Source organism: Myxine glutinosa, chromosome 14 (genome assembly GCF_964187855.1).
Source record: "Myxine glutinosa chromosome 14, kmMyxGlut1.1, whole genome shotgun sequence".
In the NCBI taxonomy this organism is placed as follows: domain Eukaryota; kingdom Metazoa; phylum Chordata; class Myxini; order Myxiniformes; family Myxinidae; genus Myxine; species Myxine glutinosa.
This window is the reverse complement of record NC_136274.1, coordinates 1,380,994-1,400,993: the sequence shown is the minus strand read 5'-3', so window position 1 is coordinate 1,400,993 and position 20,000 is coordinate 1,380,994. Positions and strand designations below refer to the sequence as shown.

Sequence of the window (20,000 nt, the reverse complement as noted above, 5' to 3'; positions counted from 1 at the left end):
AAGAGGAAAGATTTGATATCCGAAGCAATGATGGATTCCATGACTTTGCTGATAATTAGGAGAAGGCTGATTGGTCTGTAGTTGTAAGGATCTGTTTTTGCACATTTTTTGTGTAAAGCGGTATTGTTGGCTGATTTCCAAGCTGATGGCAGATTACCTTGAGCAAAGGAGAGGGTGAAGAGAACAGAGAGAGGGAGTGAAAGAGAGGCAGAGCAGGATTTTAGGACCGGTGGGTTGATGCCGTTTGGTCCAGTTGCAGAATCATAGTCGAGGATTGACAGAAACTTCTTCACCTTGTCAGGAGAGGAGGACACAGAGTCCAGCAGCAGCTGGGTACGACTGGGTACATTGGGTACAAAGAGGGATGGGTTTGGGACACAAGAACACAAGATTAAAAACGATAGTCCCATATAAGTGTTAACATTTTTTTGAAGCACCCTGTACAATGTACATACCTGCACCAAGTTTGTCTAAGATCCCTTCTGCCGTTCTCAAGTTATCGCGGTAATGAAAACCTATCACGGACAGATGGACAATCTGAAAACATAATGGTGACCGTCGGCAGAGGCATAAAAATAACGACCATTGAATGATCAGCTGGCCTTTGTCCTGCAAAAGCAAACACTAATGTGTAATTGATTTCATTCATGATGAAAAATACTTTTTTTTTTTAAAGCAGGCTACATTTTTAGAATCAAGGGTTTCAATCACAAAAGCCAAATTCAATGGGCAAGTCTGTCAGAAAATCAAGTGGGATCCAGAAACAAAAAAATTAAATCACGAAAAATAAGGATCCAAGGTGCAAATGGGGGACAATGTTGAAAGTCATTTCTGTAAAGGGCACTCACTCACTCACTCACTCTACCTTGTCAGACGGCGTGCCATTTACTTGGTTCCAGCCAAGGAGAGACAACGAGAGCTGTTTTTGGAGACGCAAGACTTCCTTCTGAGATTCCTTCAGCAGATTGTCGGTTTTCCTCGATTCTATTGCAGCCACGTTGTCCTGCAAAAGCATCAATGATAAAACCTCACTTGCGCATTTGACACAAACAAAAGCAAAGATGATGCTTCACAACAAATTCAAGGCAAGTTGATCCTCTGGAAAGAGTGTTGAAAAGTAGGATCCGGAATCCTTTGTTTGATATTTGGGACTACCTTGTTCTGGCACACCTTTTGTAAACTTAAAGGATTAAACTGCGTTTTGTCAATTGTTTTGTTCACTACGTGGTCTCCACACTGAACTGAAAATATATAGAATGACCATTGCCATTCACACCACACAGGTGGAGATGTAGCTACCGGGCGCCATCTTGGTTGGCACTCGATGCTGGGCGATGGTTATTTCCGTCATGCGTTTGCACGTAATTCATAGCGAAAAGCGATTGCGTTTTTTCACCTTTTGTGCGATCGTTTTTCAATAGGAAACCTATCACAGTTACTACAACACTTTCCTTTATCCTTTCCTTTTCACAAAAAAAAATTCGAGAACAAATATTGTTAATTTGGGAGCGTGAAGAACTCGGGACATTCCGTAACCATTCCGTAACCACAACACTTCCGTAACCGATTGGAGCAGTTTATTGCCGCACAAAATGGCCTTTTAACAGTTGTCTGGCTTTTAAAATCTGGGACATGTTCAAAACAAACGAGATCCGCGAAGCGAGTCGGTCGAGTCGTGCTAACCAAGTTGGCGACACAGCGGCTACACTTTTCACGGAGTATGAGCGTTCTATATATTTTCAATTCAGTGGGTCTCCATCAGGCTCGATCACCATGACGAGTGGAGTACACACAGCCATGCCAGCAAGCTCCTTCACCGTGAGTGGAGTACGCACAGCCATGTTGCTCTGACCAATGCCAGCAAGCTCGTTCACCGTGAGTGGAGTACGCACAGCCATGTTGCTCTGACCAATGCCAGCAAGCTCGTACACCGTGAGTGGAGTACGCACAGCCATATTGCTCTGACCAATGCCTTCAGGCTCAATCACTGTGAGGAGTGGAGTACGCATGGCCATGTTGCTCTGACCAATGCCAGCAAGCTCGTTTACTGTGAGGAATGGAGTATGCACAACCATGTTGCCGTTACCAATGCCAGCAAGCTCGTTCACTATGAAGAGTGGAGTACGCACAGCCATGTTGCTCTGATCAATGCCTTCAGGCTCATTCACTGTGAGGAGTGGAGTACGCACGGCCATGTTTCTCTGACCAATGCCAGCAAGCTCGTTTACTGTGAGGAGTGGAGTACGCACAACCATGTTGCTCTGACCAATGCCAGCAAGCTCGTTCACCGTAAGGAGTGGAGTACGCACTGCCTTGTTGCTCTGACCAATGCCAGCAAGCTCGTTCACTGTGAGGAGTGGAGTACGCACGGCCATGTTGCTCTGACCAATGCCAGCAAGCTCCTTCACCGTAAGGAGTGGAGTACGCACGGCCTTGTTGCTCTGCCCGAGGTCAACCTGCTTGTTCACCTTGGGGAACGGAGTTCGTGCAGCCATGTTTCTCTGTCTGAAATTATCCCAGTCATCCACCGTAAGAAGCTGCGTTGGCACAGTTGGCAGAAATTGTTTTGAACCCTTCTCCAGACTTTTGCCTCCTCACAATTCTATCTCGGAGTTCTACGGAACGTTCCCTGGATTTCATGGTCGAATTTCTGCACTGACATGTACTGCCACCTGTGAGACCTTGTAAAGGTGAGGGTGAGACTACCGGAAGTAAGCTGTAACACATGCCCTTTTGTGGTTTGTTTTCAACGTATCCAATCAGGTGACTGTTGTTGCGAAGGGTGCACTAACCGGAAGTTACGTAGTTCCGCAGGCGGCTTTTCAAACATTTCGTATTATTTTTCATAAAACTTTATATTGTTAGAAAGAGAATTACTTCTAGCTTGTCGAAAAGTTAAAATTTTAAAGATCAGACAAGAATTACGCGAGTTATGATCAAATAACCTGCACCGTTTCCATAATTTCCGGCTGTAACACGTGCCCTTTTGTGGTTTGTTATCAACGTATCCAATCACGTGACTGTTGTCGCGAAGGGTGCACGAACCGGAAGTTACGTAGTTCCGCGGGCACCTATAAAAATGTGTGTTTCTTTCTAAATCATGTCCACTCAATTGAATTTGCCACAGGTGGACTCCAATCAAGTTGTAGACATCAAGGAAATTTTATGCACCTGAGCTCAATTTGGAGAGTCAAAGCAAAGGGGTTGAATACTTATTGAGTCGAGGCATTTCAGCTTTTCATTTTTAATTATTTTGTAAAAATTCCACTTTGCCATGATGAAGTATTTATTATGTGTTGATCAAATCAACATAATAAATCGCAATATAATCCATTTTAAATTCAGGCTGTAACAACAAAATGTGAAAAAGGCAATGAGTGTGAATACTTTATGAATGTATCTAGTGAGAATTACGTGCTGCAATGACATGAACTCGAAGAGGGGTTGTTTTGGGAAATGCAAATGGATAAAATGAAAAGAGGTGGGGTGGAGAAGGGATAAAGGTCAAATGATGAATCAGGATTGAGGAAAGAATAGGACAGGATTGAGGGGGGTAGGTAGAGAAGTACTGTATTTTTCGGTGTATTAACCACACTTTTCATCAGCAAAAAAAGTTAAAAGTTGGGGGTGCGGTAAATACACGGTTTTAGAAAGAAAGAAAAAAATCAGTCTTAAAAACAATCAATGGTGAATTTCAATTCTATTCCAATTATCATACATATACCATTCTACATATCTGGTGTTGGGCTAGCGGCTAGGGTGCCAGCTTAGGATCCTAGGATCCTGGGTTCGAATCCCGGTCGATCGCTGAATTAACGCCAGGGGGGTTGACTCAGCCTGTCATCCTTCCGAAGTCGGCTAATTGAGTACCAGTTCACTGGTAATTCCCTGTTTGTCGTTAAAGGCGGCAAAAAGGGTTGGCGTCAGGAAGGGCATCCGGCCGTAAAACATTGCTTCAAAAAGGGGACCGAAAAACAACAACAACCACGGTTCCCGAAAAAGGCCAACCCCTGCTTTGCGGGGAAAAATGGCCTCTAAAGGTGGTTATTTTTTTTATATATACCATTCTACATATCGGGGAACGGTTGGAGCTTTCATAATTATGTAAAACGATGTAAGTACAAGCAATCTCGGTTGTACATTTTTACCTGTTGAGTCATGCACGGTAACCCTGAAATGTCATCACGTTTCTGGCAATTCTGATTGATTGACAAACTGGAGTGAGGAATTCTTGATGGGAATACGTACCTGTTCTCCAGGGCCGGGTTTACAATGGCTCCAATGGCATCTTGGCGCCAGGCCCACAATCAGAAGGGACCAATATAGATTTTTATTTTCAAGTGTACACGTTGCCACACATAAAATCAAGAATATGTGTAGAATGTAATGCTATTTTTAAAAGAAACATGCTTACATCATTATACATACCTGTACCAAGTTGTAATTTAAATCCCTTCAGCTGTTCACAAGTTATCACAATTTTACCTAACATGACCTCTGACCTTTGGCCTTTGACCTCAGGACGACGAAATCAAATCCGTTAACTTTTACATCATTATACATATCTGTATCAAGTTCGAATTAGATGTCTTTAGCCGTTATCAAGTTACAGACCTATTACAGACTTTAACCAAAACATACTACCATTTCCAAGTGTGTGACGTCACCAAACTGTTAATGGCATACATTCCAATTCCAGTACGGTAACCTTGCGTTTTATGCGTGTCGTGTTTGCGCATTTTAGGAGTAGTGAGCACCTGTCATTTATATCATTTGTTGGAATTACGTGACTCGAGTGCGTGAGTACCGCTGCGATTAAACTTTCACACTGAACAACATGAAAACGTGTTCGCGATAACGAGCAGATTTCTGGCTAGATTGCCTTCCTCCTCCCTCGCCTTCCCCTTCTCCAGTTTCCGGAAACCCCCCATGCTAGCGTCATGAGTGTAGTGATGTTTGCCATTTTGCACGTGAATTGTGCCGCTGCAATACGTGTAAACGTTGCAATCATGACTGGAACGCGTCCGTGGACTAGCAAGGTTGGTAGTGCGAGCAAAAGACAGAGGAAGCCATCACTATGGAAGTAAAAATGGATGTTTTAGGACGGCATGAAAGAGATGATCGTACAGGTGATATGAGAACCAGGAAGTGATTGCTACATTCAAGGTGTATTAGGCCGAGAAAAATATATTTCTGGGTTAGGGTCAGCGCGCGCATCGATTTTGACCCCGCGCGTCAACAATTCGTTTTTCAAATTTGGTATCCACATTCGCGCACGGTACTGCCCTACAAAACTGCGTTTAGTTTGTCCAAATCCAACCAGCCGTTCCAAAGATATGAGTAGTTTTGTGTGCCGTGACGTCATGAATCCAATAAGGAAGTTGCATGTGACGTCATCGTCTTATTCACGTGACCGCTTGGGTGGCAAAACATTGCTTCTGCCACCATACGTAATGGCGGCAATTTGAAACTCGTCTCACAAATAAATTGCCCCCTACACGATGGTAAAGAGTTGTTGCGCTGTCGGATGTACAGCCCGATTTCATAAGGGATCGGGCTTGTCATTCTACCATTTTCCGGACGACACAACGGTAAAACCGATTCATGGCTGCCTTGACTGCAGCTCTCAGGTGAGAATATGGCTCATGAGGTTGTTACCTTCGCTCGCGAAGCGAAAAGCAGGATTAGGCATTTGGTTACGTACATGTGGAGTGCGTATGGCGTACTTGTGTACGTGTGGTGTACTTGTGGAGTGTGTGTGGCATACTTGTGGAGTGTGTGTGGCATACATGTGGCGTACTTGTGGAGTGTGTGTGGCGTACTTGTGGAGTGTGTGTGGCGTACTTGTGGAGTGTGTGTGGCGTACTTGTGGAGTGTGTGTGGCGTACTTGTGGAGTGTGTGTGGCGTACTTGTGGCGTACGTGTGGAGTGTGTGTGGCGTACTTGTGGCGTACGTGTGGAGTGTGTGTGGCATACGTGTGGTGTACGTGTGGCGTACTTGTGGCGTACGTGTGGCGTACTTGTGGCGTACTTGTGGCGTACGTGTGGCGTACTTGTGGCATACGTGTGGCGTACTTGTGGAGTGTGTGTGGTGTACGTGTGGAGTGTGTGTGGACGGTGGAGTGTGTGTGGACGGTGGAGTGTGTGTGGACGGTGGAGTGTGTGTGGACGGTGGTGTGTGTGGACGGTGGAGATTGTGTGGACGGTGGAGTGTGTGTGGCGTACTTGTGGGTCCACATGGGTCCACAGGCAGATGACACAGCCTCAGTTTCTCGCAATACTGCGAAAACGCCTCAATGGGCAAGCTACGGGCGTAAACTGACAGGTCCGTCTGATCAAATGAAAGCTTTCCCACCATGTTGTTTATGCCACCCAAGATGGCGGCCGGAACCGGTTGCCATGGACGACGCTCACGTGATGCAAGGCCTCTATCGGCTGGATATTGTCATTTATTGAAACGAAGACGTTCTTTGTCGGGTTCGTGTGAAGCAACCAGAAGGCCTAGAGAGCTGCTGGTGATCTCGTTAGTTAGGCCTGGATCCTATCTCGTTTGTCATGACGTTGTAAGTGTCTGTGATAATCTGGTGGACAGGGAGAATAGATTGTGGGAGACCATCGGCCTGTTAGACCACTTGCGCATGCGAAGTGTTGACGCGATCAACGCATTGGAATGTTTGACGGTACGGCGAGGCGATCTCGAGATCGAAATGGCAGTCTATCATATGCTTGAAGAACGTAATGATTTTCAGAATAAATAAATTTTAAAATAACTTAAGCTTGTGTTCATTATTTACAAAAAAAAAGGCCTACAAGTCCCATTGGCTGTCTTTAATTTCTCTCTGGACGGCGCTACAGCAGATGAGGAGGACCATAAGGCATGAGGACACAAAAAAAAACCTCTATATGTGCAATCCATGCTTTTCAAAAAGAAAAAAAAGAAGAAAAAAACCCCGCATCGCCGCATCAATTCTGGAACTTTGGTCTGACCAGAGACCAGCAATATATATTTTTTGGCCTTATCTCCGAAGAACATTTGCAAACCTGATAATGATTTGCACGTGAAATCAACTGATAATGATCAGATGACTGTAAAGGAATTCTGAAATGCCTTTACAATAAAGGATGTTCTACGTAATGTTGAGGAGTGTTGGAGGGAAGTCACCTGTTCCTGTATGAATGGTGAATGGGGGAAACTTTACCCTCAATTTTTTCACAGCATTAAGGGTTTCGGCGTGAATAATGGTGTTGAAAACACGGCGTAACATTGTCGAAATGGCCAAGAAAGACTGTCGGCTTTGATGAAGTGGAGCAGGGTGATGTAGAGGAGTTTCTGGACTCGTACTGGGTGGAGCTCTCAAATGTGGACCTGCTACTGCTGGAGAAGGAACGCCAGGTGGATCTTAAACATTATAATTTAAATAAAATAAATCACTGTAAAAGCAAAAAAATAGGACAATAAGATTGAGGCAGCACTCCCCCTAACATCTGCCTCTTATAAATGGGGAATTAGTTTGAATTTACATGTTTTTCATTCACAACACTTGCTCTCAGGCTGGAGGTGAGGAGCTTATTAGCGAAGGAGGATGGCATTGGGACCTTCACGGCCGAGGCCATCGTGGGCCTACAGGTTCTATGGGATGCCATGATTTGTCGGTTCGACACCACACACACATCTCCCAACATGTACCCGATGACACAGCCGATAAGAGTACGCACTTCCAGCCCAACATCAAGCTTCACCGGGAGCATGAATTATATTTTTGAGGGTGAAAGACAGGAGTGCGGTTAATACACGGTTAAGGTTAATACAACAGAAAATACGGTATTCCACAATTTTGCATTCATAAGATACAAATAAGTAAATCGGAATGAAACACTTTTTACATTGAGGTACGCACGTCCTGCGAGCTAACGTGCTTTCCTCATTGTACCTGCTCATTTCCCAGCCATTCTCGCAGCACTCTGATCTCATCACGCAGTCTCTCGGCCTTCACATCACGGGCGAGCAAAGCTGCTGCGTGGTTAGCAAGCTCCTGTGCGTGTTGCTGTGCAAATGACTTGCGGTATGTCTCCAGCAAATGAACTTTCAGCTGAGTTGGCACCTTTGCCTGTAATCATGGTGGAAGGGGGTGTGGGCAGCACAAACAATTAAATCTGGTAAACAGCATCACCAATCATGCCTAAAATAGAGGATAGGCTATGCTCAGATTAAGCTTCCCTTCCAAGCAACTCATCCACAACCAAATGAGTGGGAATCAGGCAAAAATATCAACTATTTTACCTGACTGACTACTTCCTGTGTCTTGGATGTTTTCTTGTTATTTTTTATTTTGTTTTTATCCTTATCTTTTTCTAAATTTCACTTAACTACTTACCGAGAGTGGCAATTTCCATTAAAAAAAAATAATAATAATAAATGCCCCATTAAACAGGATCAGTATTCAATCTGCTGTTCTTTAGTTGTCGCTGCAGCAAACAGTTTACACATGTTGGGAAATGGATCTATATTAAGGGATTTGTAACTTGCAGTAATTTCTAGTTAACTTGCAGTAACTTTTGTGAAGGATAAATAATATTCCTTCAAGTTTCACATTTTTGAGTTCGCGCTGCACCGCTGAGTCCGCACCAGTGAATATAATCAATTATATGCAAACTCCCTTGGCTTCGCACGACCTAGGACAAATGTCTGGTTTCCGTCAAAACCTTGTGAAAATTGCTTTCTTTAGGGAGTTCTTTCTCTCCGAGTGGCTGGAATTCAGCTGGACACTGATAACACCGGAACAAGTTCGTAAATATCTCAGTAACAGGCTTCAGTGCCTTTGTCTTGGTTTCTCTCTCCTTGGCCAGATGGTACATGAACGACAGATCAAACATTATTGCTTTGCTCGAATCTGATCGTTGGTTGCATATATCCGTGCGCGGCACGTCCTGCATTTAGAGTTTTCTTGGCGAGATCACGGGCGATTGAGTCCGCCTCGTCGTGATCATTCTCCACGGCTGTGTTGGTTGTAAAATAAACTGCTGTTACTTGAGAACTGAATACGACTGGGCTCATCGGCATTCTGTCTCTGGGCGAGTGGGACCGGTTCGATTCCACACACACACACTTACATCATACGTGAATACAAATATATAAATAACACTCAGTCAGCCAGTTTGAATAGAGAAAAGGAGTCATTCTGCTGTTTTGTGTCACTGTGTGTACCGCAATGAGCATGGAGAAAACAAAATAAAACCAGAGAATTGTCTGAGGAGGTCAGACACAACATTGTAGCCAAGCATGGCTATCTCAAGACTACACGTCCATCTTGATGTTCCTGTGTCCACCGTACGCAATGTTATCAGCAAGTTTAAGACCCAATGCACTGCAGCCCATATATATATATATATATATTTATTTTTTTTGTATACAGGATCGAGGATCGTGAAAGAGCTAACATTTATCACACAAAAAAAAAATCAAACAAACACACAAAACATATAATAAGGGGAGAGGTAGACAAGAAGGGGAGAGAAGGGGAAGCACACAAACACAACATTTGAGAGCAGGGACATCGGGAATGGGTGGGAGGGCTTGGGGGAAGGAGGCGTGGGAAGGGGGGGAGGGTTGGGAGAAGTATAAAACACAAGGACACTGCAAGGACTTCAAGGAAGGAAGTTGGTATTTCAAAAAAGTGAATCTGTGGTGAAATTAGCGGGGGTAGAAAAGATCAAGGTTTTGGATGGGGAAAGATAAGAGATGGTGGTGAACAGCTGTTTTAAAGACCTGGAGGGAGAAGTGGGATTGAAGGGAGCGGGGGAGTTTGTTCCACAGGCGGGAGAAAAGAGGAATGAAGGAGTGAAGGTGAGCAGAGAGTCTTGATTTTGGCAGTTTGACCATAAGAGGGTTGCAGGCAGATCTTGTGCGACCTGTAGGAATATTTGCGGGACAGAGCCCAGAGAGAGCTGGGGGGGCAAGGCCAGAGAGGAGTCGGTAGAAGACGGAAAGACCACCAACCTGCCTGCGGTGAGTGAGTGAGAGGCCCTTGGAGTTAGCTTCATCGCGGGAGATTCCAATGATTCTGAATGCTTTGGTTTCAACAGCGTGAAGGCGAGCTAGGTGTGAGGCAAGAGCACCAGCCCAGAGGGGAGAGCAGTATTCCATTGAGCTGCGGATGAAAGCCTTGTATGTGGTGAGGAGCTGAGGTGTGCCAAGGAAGGACTTCGCACGACGGAGGATGCCCAGTCGGCGACTGGCTTTGGAGGCCAGATTTGAAATGTGGTTTTCCCAGGAAAGATCATGGCAGATAGTGAGACCCAAAAGCTTGAGTGACAGAACTTCTTGGAGAGGATTATTCAGAAAGTGGATGGGAGGGTTGTCCAGTCGGTCTTTTCGGAGAGACATCGTAAGAGTGTGAGATTTGTCAGGATTGAAAGACATGTTCCACTTGTTTGCCCAGTCTGTGATTTTGTCCAGGTCTGCAGAGAGTGAGGAGGCTGCAGACTGCCGATCTGAGGGATGAAGAATGGAGCGACAGAGAGTAGAGTCATCAGCAAAGAGATACAGAGGATTTTCAAGAGAGTCAGAGAGATCATTGAGGAAGACCAGCAAAAGCACAGGGCCCAGAACACTGCCTTGTGGAACTCCAGCCTGAACAGGAAGAGGAGATGAGAGAAACCCATTCAGGGCCACACGTTGACTACGACTAGAGAGGAAGTCCACCAGCCATGCGTGGAGATTTCCATGGATACCAAAAGAGGAGAGTTTGGTGAGCAGAGCGGGGTGCCAGACCGTATCGAAGGCACGTGATATGTCAAGGGAGACTGCTCTAATTTCCTGTTTGGCATTGAGGACCTCCATCCATTGTTGAGAAAGCAGAAGCAGCATGTCCAGAGTAGAGTGTCCAGGTCTGAAACCAAATTGAAGATCAGAGATCAAGCCATTAGAGAAGAGGAAAGATTTCATATCTGAAGCAATGATGGATTCCATGACTTTGCTGATAATTGGGAGAAGGCTGATTGGTCTGTAGTTGCTGGGATCTGTTTTTGCACATTTTTTGTGCAAAGCGGTGATGTTGGCAGATTTCCAAGCAGATGGAAAATGACCTTGAGCAAAAGAGAGGGTGAAGAGAACAGAGAGAGGGAGTGAAAGAGCGGAAGAACAGGATTTTAGGACCCGTGGGCTGATGCCGTCAGGTCTAGTTGCAGAATCCGAGTCGAGGGTTGACAGAAACTTTTCCACCTTGTCAGGAGGAAAGGACACAGAGTCCAGGAGCAGCTGGGTACGACTGGGTACGGTGGGTACAGAGAGGGATGGGTTTGGGACACAAGATTTAGAGGCAAACACAGAGTTGAGGCATTCAGCTTTTTCACGTGCAGAGTCAGCCATGTGGCCATTTGAGGTGAGGGAGGGGATGGAGGGGGAACAAACACCAGAAACAGATTTGACCAGACGCCACCAGGATTTGGAAGAGGGAGACAGATAAGAGAGTTCGGTCCTGAGAACGGATAGATATTGTTTCCTGGCTCTCCTGAGGGTGGACACACACTTGTTTAGGGCTTTGTGAAAGGAAATGAGATTTCCTTCCGTTGGATTTGCTTTCCAGGAGACGAAAGCAAGTTGTTTCTGGGCAATAGCCTCACCACAAGATTCCGTGTACCATGGACGGGAGGAAGGGTATGACAACTGAAGACGAGATGGGATAAATCTGTGCATGAGAGAGAAAAATTTACTTTGGAAGAATTCCCAGGATGAGTTGATGTCAGAGGCGGTAGAGATGGGAGACCAGTCCAGATGATTGATGGCTGCTTGAAGACCGTCCCAGTTGGCCTGAGTGAAATGCCAGACTCGTCGACGCTGAGGAGGCTCTCTGAGAATGGTCAGAGAGATGTCCACTTTAACAAGCACATGATCAGAAGAGCCGATTGGAGCAGAAGAAGAGCAGCAGACATTTGCAGGGAAGTTAGTCATAACCAAGTCCAGAAGAGAAGATGCTCCGTTGACTGAAATCCGGGTCGGGAAATTGACAGATTGTGTCAGTCCCAGTGAGTCACAGAAGTCCTTTGCTGAAGAGCCATGGCTGGTGAGAGGGGTACCCACACCCAGCCAACTGGCATGGTGACAGTTGAAATCACCACATATGAGGAAGAGAGAGTTGGGATGGGTAGATAGAAGTTGGTCCATATTCTCAGACAGCGAGATGTAGATGGAGTCATCACTGTTTGGTGGACGGTACAACACACATATGAACAAAAGGTGGGAGCGAAAGGGAAGCCATAGCCAAAGGTATTCCTGGGGGTGAGGTGGAGAGAGGGCAGTGCAGTGCGAGTGAGGAAGAGAGTTTTTTATAAAGATAGCAACCCCACCTCCAGGACGAGGCTCAGGTCTATCATACCGGAGGAGGGAGTAACCTGGGAGAGATACCAAGGAATCAGAGACATCATGAAGGAGGAAACTTTCTGTTGAGCAGATCACGTCTGGTTTGTCAGAAGCAACCTGTATGGAGAGATCAGACAAGTTTGAGCGAAGGCCCCGGATGTTTGAGGTCCATACTGTTAAGGAAGAGGAAGGGGGAGCATCGGATACAGAACGGGGGGGGGGGGGTAGGGTAAGATGTGGAAGAGGTGGAAGAGGTAGGGAGAGCTGTTGAAGGTGTGTCAGAGATTACAGAATAGCTTGGAGAAAGGGAAGAATGGGACGGACAAAAGGTTTGATGGTGATTGGGAGAGGCGCAATGAGGTGTTATTTGACGAGGGGGAAGAGCGAGGCAGAAGGTTGAGGGGGATGAAGGTGAAAGTTGGAAGAGGGAAGAAGCGGGGAGGACGCTTTGAGGAGGAGGGGTGAGAGGGGAGTCTAGGAGGGGAGGAGCGAGGGAGAGTCTCGGAGGGGAGGGGTGTGGGGGGAGATTTGAAAGTAATGGGTGATGGGGATGATTTGGAGGGGAGGGGCAAGTGGGTTGATTTAGAGGGGAGGGGTTATGGGGAAGTTTTGGAGGGGAGGGGTGATGGGGAAGTTTTGGAGGGAAGGGGTGATGGGGAAGATTTGGAGAGGAGGGGCAAGGGGGAAGATTTGAAAGGGATGGGTGATGGGGAAGATTTGGAGGGGAGGGGCAAGGGGGAAAATTTGAAAGAGATGGGTGATGGGGAAGATTTGGAGGGGAGGGGCAAAGGGGTAGATTTGGAGTGAAGGGGTGATGGGGAAGTTTTGGAGGGAAGGGATGATGGGGAAGATTTGGAGGGGAGGGGTGATGGGGAAGATTTGGAGGGGAGGGGTGAGATTGGATTTTGAAAAGTGTCCGATTAATGGGAAACGAACCTTTATTGCAAAATGAGTTTCTTGAGACATTCGAGTCAAAAATACGTTTGAGGACGCTGAAGGATGGGTGGAGTGCTGGAGAGTTTAGGGAATGAATGAAAGATGCACTATAAGAGATGGAAATTTTTTTGGAATGAATAGATTTGGTGACCAAGTCGAAAGCATCCTTTTATAGAAGAAGAAAAAGGTGTTATATAATATGACAGAATACAGGTCTTCAGGGGACAGATTAGACATTTTTTAACAACGTGATCACATGATCACAAACAACGTGGTCGAAGAACGAACAAACAAATACGAACGAATAAACGAATAAGAACAGAAGGAAATTTTTTTTTTTTTTTTTTTTTTTTGAGGAGATTTTAAAACAAGGAAGTATGGCGTGAAAAGACCGGGAAAATCAGAGACCAGAAAGTAATTGCAGCGCGATCGAAGAACCGCTGAGACAAAAACAAAGCCTCAAGCCAAGGTCGGACACGGTAACCTAGTACTACACTTAGGCCTCAGAATACGCGATACGATAGACTGACGATTCTGTACACAGGTATGAAAAACCAACACCAAGAATACTATTAAAGACACACCAATAGTTACATACACCGAGAGCAAGATACAGTTTCGACAAAAACACAATTGTGAAAAGTTACTTAACTTCGAAAGCGAGCGCGCATGGACAGCTTTGAAGAGACGAGACCTCCAATCTTGTGCAATCTTGCGCACCAATCTTGCGCGATGAAGAGAAGGACAAGTTCTGGTGTGCGATAGAGAAGCTGATGGAAAACGTGAAAGATGAGGAAGTTGTTGTGGTAGGAGGACATGTGGGAAGGAGTATGGATGGTTTTGAGGGAGTTCATGGGGGTTACGGATTTGGTGTGAGAAATGGAGAAGGTGAAAGAATTTTGGAGTTTGCTGATGGAGCTGATTTGTAATACTCAGTTCCAGAAAGAGGATAATAAGCTTGTTACATACACGTCAGGTGGGTCAACGCCAACCGTTGACTACCTGATGGTGTGTAGGCGAGATAGGGGGCACCTCCGGACACAAAGGTGATCCCGGGGGAGGAGGCTGTTTCACAGCACCACTTGGTTGTCTGCGACATAAGGGTGAAAGGTGCGAGGAGAGCTCGGCGGGTGAAGTACCAACCGAGAATGAAGGTGTGGAGGTTGAAAGAGGTGACAGTAAGGGAGGCTTCAAAAGAGAGGCTGAGTAGGGTAGAGGATGATGTGGTTGAGCTTGAACGTGGTTGGATGTCAATGAAGGATAGTCTGTTGGGAGCCGTTGGTGAGGTATGTGGATAGACAAAAGGACCACCGAGGCACTCGGAAACATGGTGGTGGGATGAGGAAGTTGGAAAGAGGATTGACGAGAAGAGGAAGAAGTTCAAGGAGTGGCAGAAGGCGAAGGGTACGGGAGCAGAAAAAGCAGAGCATGAAAGTTATAAGGCAGCCAAGAAGGCTGCAAAGAAAGAGGTAGCAAAGGCGCAGGAGGCATGTAGGAAAATGTTCGGAGAAAGCTTGGATTCGGAAGAGGGTCAGAGAGCGGTATTCAGGATTGCAAAGCAGATAGCGAAAGAGAGGTGTGATGTGATGGGTTGAGTTGCTTGAAGGATGAAGTGGGACAAATCGTTGTGGACCCAGATGGAATTAAAGGAAGATGGAAAAGATATATGGAAATGCTGTTGAATACAGAGAATGAATGGGATGGCAACATAGAGAGTAACCCAGTTTTCAGACCGGCAGAGAAGATAACTGAGAAGGAATTTGAGGAAGCGATAAAAGCAATGAAGAGTAGAAAAGCGGGAGGGCCGACGGGAGTTGTGGGAGATATGTTGAAGGCAGCAGGAAGTTGGGGGTGTGAAGAGAATGACAGAGATCAGTAATCTGGTGGTGAAAGAAGGCCGCATTCCAGTGGATTGGGAACTGAGTACCCTCGTCCTTCTATACAAGGGGAAAGGTGACCCTCTGGAGTGTGGCTTGTACCGAGCGATAAAGTTATTGGAGCATGGAATGAAGGTATTGGAAAGGGTGTTGGAGAGGAGGATAAGGAAGAAGGTGAAGATCGATGAAATGCAGTTTGGATTTATGCCAGGAAGAGGATGACAGACGCGCTCTTTATTGTGAGGCAGTTGCAGGAGAAGTACATGGAGAAGCGGAGGAAGTTGTTTCTTGGGTTTGTTGATCTGGAGAAAGAGTTCGATAGGGTTCCACGCGAAGTATTGACATGGGCATTGAGGAAATTAGGAGTGGAGGAATGGTTGATCATAGTGATGGCAATGTACAAAAGAGCACGCACAGCTGTAAGGACGAAGGACGGGAACAGTGGTGAGTTTGAGGTGAAGGTGGGAGTGCATCAGGGGTCGGTACTAAGTCCACTACTATTTGTAGCTGTGATGGAGGTGCTGGCTCAGAAAGTAAAGGAGAGTTTACAGTGGGAGTTGTTGTATGCAGATGATCTGGTGTTGATTGCGGAAAGTATGGATGGACTGAAGGAAAAGATGAACAAGTGGAAGGAATGTATGGAGACAAAAGGTTTGAAGGTGAATATCGGAAAGATGAAGGTGATGGCAAGTGGTAAAGCATGTGGTGAGGTGGAAAGAACTGGGAAGTGGCCATGTGCTGTGTGCAGGAAGGGTGTCGGAGTGAACTCCATTCAATGTACAATGTGCGCTGAGTGGGTTCATCAAAAATGTAGTGGTCTGAGAGGGTCATTAACCAGTGTGGCAGCTACATTCAAATGTAAGGTGTGCACAGAGGGGGCTGCAGATGGAGGAAATGTTGAGTTGGATCTTGGAGACGGCATGCAGCTGCAAGGTGTGAAAACATTTTGCTACCTCGGAGACATGCTGAATGGAGAAGGTGGATCAGACTCGGCAACGGTTGCAAGAGTGAGATGTGCATGGAAGAAGTTTGGGGAACTGAGTGGCGTGCTGATGAGGAGGGGAGTGTCGTTGAAGCTGAAAGGAAAGGTGTATGCTGCATATGTTAGAAGTGTTATGATTTATGGGAGCGAGACATGGGTAATGAACGTAGAGCAGCAACGAAGGCTGGAAAGGGTGGAAATGCGAATGGTTCGGTGGATGTTCGGAGTATCGTTGTAAGAGAGGAAGACAAATGATGAATTGCGAAAGATGATGGGAATAGAGCCTGTGATTGATGCTGTGAAGAGAAACAGGTTGAGATGGTTTGGTCATGTGTGGAGGAAGGATGAAAGTGACTGGTTGAGAAGAGTGATGGAAATGAATGTAGAAGGAAGTAGAGGACGGGGAAGACCGAGAAAGACTTGGCGAAAGATGGTGGAAGAAGAAATGCGGGCAAGGGGCTTAAACAAGGATGCAGAAAAATAGGGCAAAATGGAGTAGATTGTCATGGGGACCGCAAGGCTAACCCCCCCTGTAGCAGGGAAAATGGCCTTAAAATGCATGTTGTTGTTGTTGTTGTTGTTGTTGTCCCAATGGTGAAGAGTCACTTAAATTCTACTAGCCGGATCCGAATCCGGATCTTCACCAAAATCTAACCATTTCATCCTTGTCACATACGCTACATCTCTGCCAAATTTCATCCAAATCCTTCCACATCTTTTTGAGATATTTTGTTCACAAAAAAAAACACACAAACAAACAGACAGGGGTAAAAACATAACCTCCATCTACCTTTGATGGCGGAGGTAAGAAGGTATCTCTTTGATTACCCCCAAAACCTAACAATATATATATATATACAGTGGAACCTTGACTTACGAGTGCCCCAACTTACGAGTTTTTCGAGATACGAGCCGTCGCTCGGGCGGTTTATTGCTTTGAGATGCGAGCCGAGATCTGAGTTACGAGCTTTCACCACCCGGTCACGTGGTTATCTTGCCGTGCAAGTACAGTATCTCTGTCGTATAGCGCTGCATTTTTGTTTTCGCATGTTGGTTATTTTGAGTTGACGCCACCAGGTGGGTTCTGGTCACGTGGTTATCTTGCCGTGCAAGTACAGTATCTCTGTCGTATAGCGCTGCATTTTTGTTTTCGCATGTTGGTTATTTTGAGTTTGCGCCACCAGGTGGGTTCCGGTCACGTGGTTATCTTGCCGTGCAAGTACAGTATCTCTGTCGTATAGCGCTGCATTTTTGTTTTCGCATGTTGGTTATTTTGAGTTGACGCCACCAGGTGGGTTCTGGTCACGTGGTTATCTTGCCGTGCAAGTACAGTATCTCTGTCGTATAGCGCTGCATTTTTGTTTTCGCATGTTGGTTATTTTGAGTTTGCGCCACCAGGTGGGTTCCGGTCACGTGGTTATCTTGCCGTGCAAGTACAGTATCTCTGTCGTATAGCGCTGCATTTTTGTTTTCGCATGTTGGTTATTTTGAGTTGACGCCACCAGGTGGGTTCTGGTCACGTGGTTATCTTGCCGTGCAAGTACAGTATCTCTGTCGTATAGCGCTGCATTTTTGTTTTCGCATGTTGGTTATTTTGAGTTTACGCCGCCAGGTGGGTTCCGGTCACGTGGTTATCTTGCCGTGCAAGTACAGTATCTCTGTCGTATAGCGCTGCATTTTTGTTTTCGCATTTTGGTTATTTTGGAAAATTTCATGTTCATGTCGAACATTTCATGTTCATGTTCATGTTTTCATGTTCATGCCATGCCAGGCCACAACTTGTTCAGAGTGCCGGCGATAGCTCGCCTTCTCTTTGTGGAAAACACGGTGAGATCCTTAACATCCAACAACTAATGGGACGCAAACGGGGCGCCCAGTTTAGCGGTACACACATTGATGAATCACCCTGCCTGTGATTCACCCATGACAGGTTATAGCTGGGTCGGGATTCAAACCCAGGCTGGACAGTTTAGACTTTAGAGTCAAGTGTGCGTACCTCCAGTCCAGGCCATCCTGCCAACTTGTATGCTGCATACAGGTGAAATATAAAGCGCGAGATATTTTTATATATACTGTATATTTAAAAAAAAATTGGTGTGGTTTTTGGCGGGCTGGAACGGATTAATAGCATTTCAATGCATTTTAATGGGGAAATTTGATTTGAGAAACGAGCAATTTGAGTTACGAGCTCGGTCACAGAACGAATTAAACTCGTAAGTCAAGGTTCCACTGTATATATATATATACATATATATATATACATATATATATATATACATATATATATATACATATATATATATACATATATATATATACATATATATATATATACATATATATATATACATATATATATATATACATATATAATGTTGCGAATATGGAATTTGGCCTCCATATCCGCTTGTAAATATTCCCCTATTTCTCCAATACTCCCCAACTTTCCCCAATCCCCCATTCCCTAGTCCCATTGCATGTAAATAACACTCAGTAGAGCCGACCTTCCCCTTATTCCCCCATTAAATGTCGTGCCCAGGTCCACCGCACCACACGTAGACAACTTTCGGACATCTTGCTAGTTATTCTTAATCTATGTCAGTTAAGGACTCGTTTCCATTAATTCTGACTCTTCGTTGCACCAGAATGTGATTATATGGCATCAGTAGTGAGTTTAGGACCTTTCCCATACCTCCTTCCATCTTCTTCCACAACTATAACAACAACAACAGAGGAGATGGGGGCGGCGCGGCGGCGCGGGGGGAGGATGCGTCCTCACACCGGCTCGGCGCTCCACGGGGTTACCAGAGGGGCTGGCTGTCAGCTCCTCATCAAGGGCGGAGCCTGGTAACCCCCCCCCCCGCACCCAATCAGAAGGGCGGACCGATTCCATCTGGGGCGGAGCTAACGAGCCGAGGGCGTGTCACTCCCCGCCGGATATACGCGGCCCCCGCGCCGGATGTGACGTCAGATGCGCCCCGCCTGAGAAAGAACGTTGCCTGCGATCGCTGAGAGAGAAAGACCCGCCTGAGAAAGAACGTCCCCTCCGAGCGCGGTGACCTCCCCGCATCTTTGGACCGGACTGTACCCTGCTTTGAGCCAAGAGTGCACCTTGAGCCATCGCTATCTGCCTTTCCTAGCCATCAAACCCCGTGTGAGTCAGCCGTTGTCCGTTTACCTGTCGTCTGTCCGGGGTTAATATAAGAGTGTGTCTAAGTGCCCGTCTTCCTGTGATATACCTCTAGCCCCTGTAATCTAACCTTTTCCGTACGAATATAATTGAGAATCGAAACATTGGTGTTTGTCATTATAATTCAGCCGTGTGTCTTCTTTTCCTTTATTGATCCAGCGTAGCGCGGCTCCGTCAACGTCGAGTACAATCGGGTAATTTGTGCGGACACGACGGCCATTCCGCTCGGCCCACCTTAACATCAAAGTCGTGTCTGTAACAATATATATACATATATATATATACATATATATATATATACATATATATATAGTACATATATATATATACATATATATATATACATATATATATATACATATATATACATATATATATATATATACACATATATATATATATATATATACATATATATACACATATATATACACATATATATATATATATACATATATATACACATATATATATACATATATATACACATATATATATATACATATATATACACATATATACACATATATATATATACATATATACACAAAGAATTAAGTTAAGCACCCCCCCCCCGTTTTTTTACAACCTCGCACATTACAAGTTTGTTGTCGTCAAAACAGTGTAATATACCCATGTTATTGCTATATTTTCTGG

General features: G+C 45.4%; 1 protein-coding gene across 1 annotated transcript in view; it reads right to left on the bottom strand.

Annotated features, from left to right (window-relative positions):
• LOC144888837 (peripheral-type benzodiazepine receptor-associated protein 1-like) overlaps window positions 1-20,000 on the bottom strand; it is a 192,850-nt gene that overhangs the window by 13,443 nt on the left and 159,407 nt on the right. Inside the window, exons 5-6 of the mRNA XM_078768299.1 lie at window positions 7,932-8,108; window positions 866-1,003 (exon numbers count right to left, since the gene is read on the bottom strand). Coding sequence (XP_078624425.1) covers window positions 866-1,003; window positions 7,932-8,108 — 315 coding nt within the window. The remainder of the gene's footprint in view (window positions 1-865; window positions 1,004-7,931; window positions 8,109-20,000) is intronic.